This window comes from Priapulus caudatus, unplaced genomic scaffold (genome assembly GCF_000485595.1).
Source record: "Priapulus caudatus unplaced genomic scaffold, Priapulus_caudatus-5.0.1 Scaffold272, whole genome shotgun sequence".
Taxonomy (NCBI): domain Eukaryota; kingdom Metazoa; phylum Priapulida; class Priapulimorpha; order Priapulimorphida; family Priapulidae; genus Priapulus; species Priapulus caudatus.
The window spans coordinates 172,415-175,999 of record NW_014577333.1 but is presented as its reverse complement, the minus strand read 5'-3'; the positions used below and the strand labels follow the sequence as shown (position 1 = coordinate 175,999).

The window sequence follows — 3,585 nt, the reverse complement described above, 5'->3', positions numbered from 1 at the left end:
CGGCGGTTCAGTTTTATTTAGTATAATGGATTTCGCTTTGCGCATTCTTGGTGGCGAAGAGTTGGAATCGCAATTTCAGTCGTCATACAGCTGGCGCCGCTGCGAAATAGAATCAACTCAGGATATTACGTCTCGGTTCTCCAGAATGAGACAAATTAAGTCATGTAGATTGCGTTTTTGTCACGAACATGAAAAGCTCAGCAATAATGGGAAAAAGCTCGCAGCGACACGAAGCGAGACTTTTCCGGTTAATTTTCCCGCAGGAACTGTAAACGCGTTGTGCTCGAATTCGATTTTACGTGCTGTTATTATCATATATACCAAGACGGCGACAATAAGGTGACTGCACGAGATAAGCGTCAAGGGCAAACTAAATTCAATTATGACAGTGTTATTCAACGTGTTTATTCTTCCCCGTCACTTCATTAGACCAGCCGTCATTCCGAGAGAAAACATTATCTGCAAACTTCGTTATCGAAATTTGCATGTAGTTCTTGGCAGAAAACTATATATCTGTAGTGGATCCTTTCTCAATAAAAACGCGTGACAGAGCTTCGGCCGAATATAACCCGATGTAGAAACCCCGAGTGTCTACATGCATGATTCACGCAGAGCGCCAATTTGTGACGCTTTCGGTTCAACGTTTCAAATCCTTGACGAGTTAGTTTACAATTCGTGAACATATCAAAAACGTAGCTGTAGATTCTTTCTGTTTAATATGATATCATTCTGCTTGCATGTGACATAATTATATTCAACACGGACATGAAAGATTAAGTTTTATTTAGTAGCAGCTATGCGCCAACAATTACTCATTTCATGAATCTTGTACCCATGTTATAATAGGCTTATGAAACTATTTCGCGAATAACCCAAATTAATGATTTGTGAATGAAACATGGTTGGGCTAGTATTGATACTAGACTCATTACTATACATTTTGCTGCCAAGATTATAAAATTAAGCTCATGGCCATTCGCCGGAATGACGTGATCAGTCTCATATCTTGTCTCCAACACCCATTACTCACACGAAGCTAGTTCTTAAGGGTTCCACTTAAACGTTAAGGCGAGTATACCTCGTTCTTGCTTTACTCGATTACCAGCTCCCATCCATGGTTGCTCAATTTACCCATACACAGGCGTATCAAAGCGCGCCTAAAAACACTATTGTTCTTCAAAAGAACGTTTATGCTTCAGTGCAATTTGAGGAAATCTAACCCTGGTATCGAAATAGTATGCGGGAATTGTGGGTTAATTAAACTCCGGATGTGTCGACCAAATATTAATATGTTGTGCGCATACCACTCTAACATCGCTGATGGCCAGTTTCTAGCTGTGCATAGAAACGAAAATTAATGCGGTCCACATTCTGGTCCAGAAGAGCTCAGAGATTCAATAACATGAATACAAAATATATTGTTAGTGAAGAAGGCTAATTTTAGCGAATTCTAAACGGAACAGTTGTTTCCCCATTTTGAAAATGTCGCTTCGGATAAAATATGTTTCTTACCGTTTAAGATAATGTAGCGAATTATAGATTCTGCCACACTGCTTTTGCAGCTGATAAATATGATTACACTGATTACCTCGTTGATGATGATGATGATGATGATGATGATGATGACGATGATGGTGATGATGATGGTGATGGTGATGATGATAATAATACCGAAGATGAACGTCCACCCGATATGCGCGCACGTTTGCGAAAATATTTATAATAACACATGTATATCACATGTTGCGCCCCGTTTAAATTACCTCCGCCCCGATTAAATTCCACCACAATAAAAGTTTGCCAGCGCGGGAATCGATCGTCAAGAAGTACCATTCGACCAGGACACCCGGCGCGTGTATTTTTACAGTACCACGCATGCACTGAAGACAATACACAAGTACAAACAGTCAACCTGTCCCACACCCAACACTAACTGTACACCGACTCGGCTATCTTATATATACAAGAACCCCAAATATCGTCTATGGTGTGGTGGCGATTTTACGCATTAATTAGTGGTACGGTAAAAAAACACGCCCCCCTAGTTCCTCCCCCCTCCCCCTGTTTGAATTTCATCCTGGGGAGAACCCTACATATAGATATATATATATCTATATGTAATATACTAGCTGGGCTACCCGGCGATGCCCGGGATAAAGGAGAAAAGAGCTAGAATTTAGAGTTAATTTGATTTTATATCTGTCCCAAGAATTTCACTTGTGTTCAGCTCTGCAGTGCTTCTTGGTACACAACATTCTTGGTGTTGCCATTTTCAGAGAGAATGTAGAGGTTGGGGTTACCCACCCTGGAGCACCCCACATAGAGCTGGCCATAGGAGAACACTGGCTGACTGAGGTTGACTCCAACCACCTTGAGGGACTGGCCCTGGGCCTTGTTGATGGACATGGCAAAGCTGAGCTTGACTGGAAACTGCAGCCTCTTGAAGTCAAATGGCAGGTCTGATGGGATGAGCGGGATCCTTGGGATGAAGACATTTTCACCCTTGCCCTTGCCTGTCATGATTTTAGCTTCGATGACTCTGGGCATGAGCTGCTTCACTGTGAGCCTTGTGCCGTTGCAGAGCTTGGGAGCATCCAGGTTGCGCATTAGCAATATTGGCGTGCCGACCTTGAGCACCAAGTTGTGTGGTGGCAGACCTGAGGGCGCCAGGCTGTTGAGAAACTCGGTCAGATAGTGCACCACCTCGTCAGGATCAGGAACTGTGTCGATCGACTTGTAGCTCGTTGGGTCACCAGGCAGTTGCTCCAGCAGCTTGGCGTTGATGTCATCCACGGCCAAATTCTTGGCAGCAAGGATGACTCGCTCGCTCAGCCAGTCTTGGTCTTGGTAGCGGAGGTGGAGGTTTGGAAACACTTTGGTCATGAGCTGGGTGATGTCCGTCGCTGCTTTGCCGAATGGCAGCTTGACTTGGCCATCGGCTGTGGTGGTGAGTCTGCCATTGCCGACCTCAAGCAGTTGCTGAGAGAAGCAGCCAGCTTCTTCATCGCCGCTGAGCTGCACCCTGTGGTAGTGACATTTGGAGGGCCTCCAGCTTTACTTTGCCTCCTGTGCAGCACATGCCTGGAGCTTCCCCTGGCCACTTCTTGGCAGAGCAGTGTCTGCAGATGTTGTCCATCCTGCCAATGGAGACCTTTGGGTTGGAGGTGTAGTCTTTGTTGAGGTCGTAAGAGAACGCTGCGTTGAGCCATGAAATGTTGTCGTCAGTATGTTGCCTAGCCCTCCTTGCCTCTGCACGTGACCTCTGGTGGGTTGCGGCATCACTTGTTTACACGAGTTCGCGCTGTTTGGCATTCTCTGCAGAGCGTGCTGTTTGATGGGCCAGTTTCTTTGCCCTTAGGCCATGAGAATTGAGGTATGAGTTTCCCGTCCACCGCCCGCATGCCGTCAGAGCCACCGCCGAAAATATTCATTATTTCAAAAGTATTTCATTATTTTCATTTTTAAATCATTAAAGCCCAAGTTGTTCATTCAGAGCGATTAAAACATACATTAATACCAAGAGAATGAAAAATCCGGTTTACCGTCCAAGGAATTTTAAAAAGTGATGAGGCTTTTTTTCATTAT

At 44.6% G+C, this 3,585-nt stretch overlaps 1 protein-coding gene across 1 annotated transcript in view; it reads right to left on the bottom strand.

Annotated features, from left to right (window-relative positions):
• Nucleotides 1–2,223: 2,223 nt before the first annotated feature.
• The window catches only part of LOC106808387, a 1,974-nt gene continuing 612 nt past the window's right edge, over nucleotides 2,224–3,585 (bottom strand). The window contains exons 2-3 of the mRNA XM_014811088.1: nucleotides 2,629–3,022; nucleotides 2,224–2,391 (exon numbers count right to left, since the gene is read on the bottom strand). Of these exons, the coding sequence (XP_014666574.1) occupies nucleotides 2,224–2,391; nucleotides 2,629–3,022 (562 nt within the window). The remainder of the gene's footprint in view (nucleotides 2,392–2,628; nucleotides 3,023–3,585) is intronic.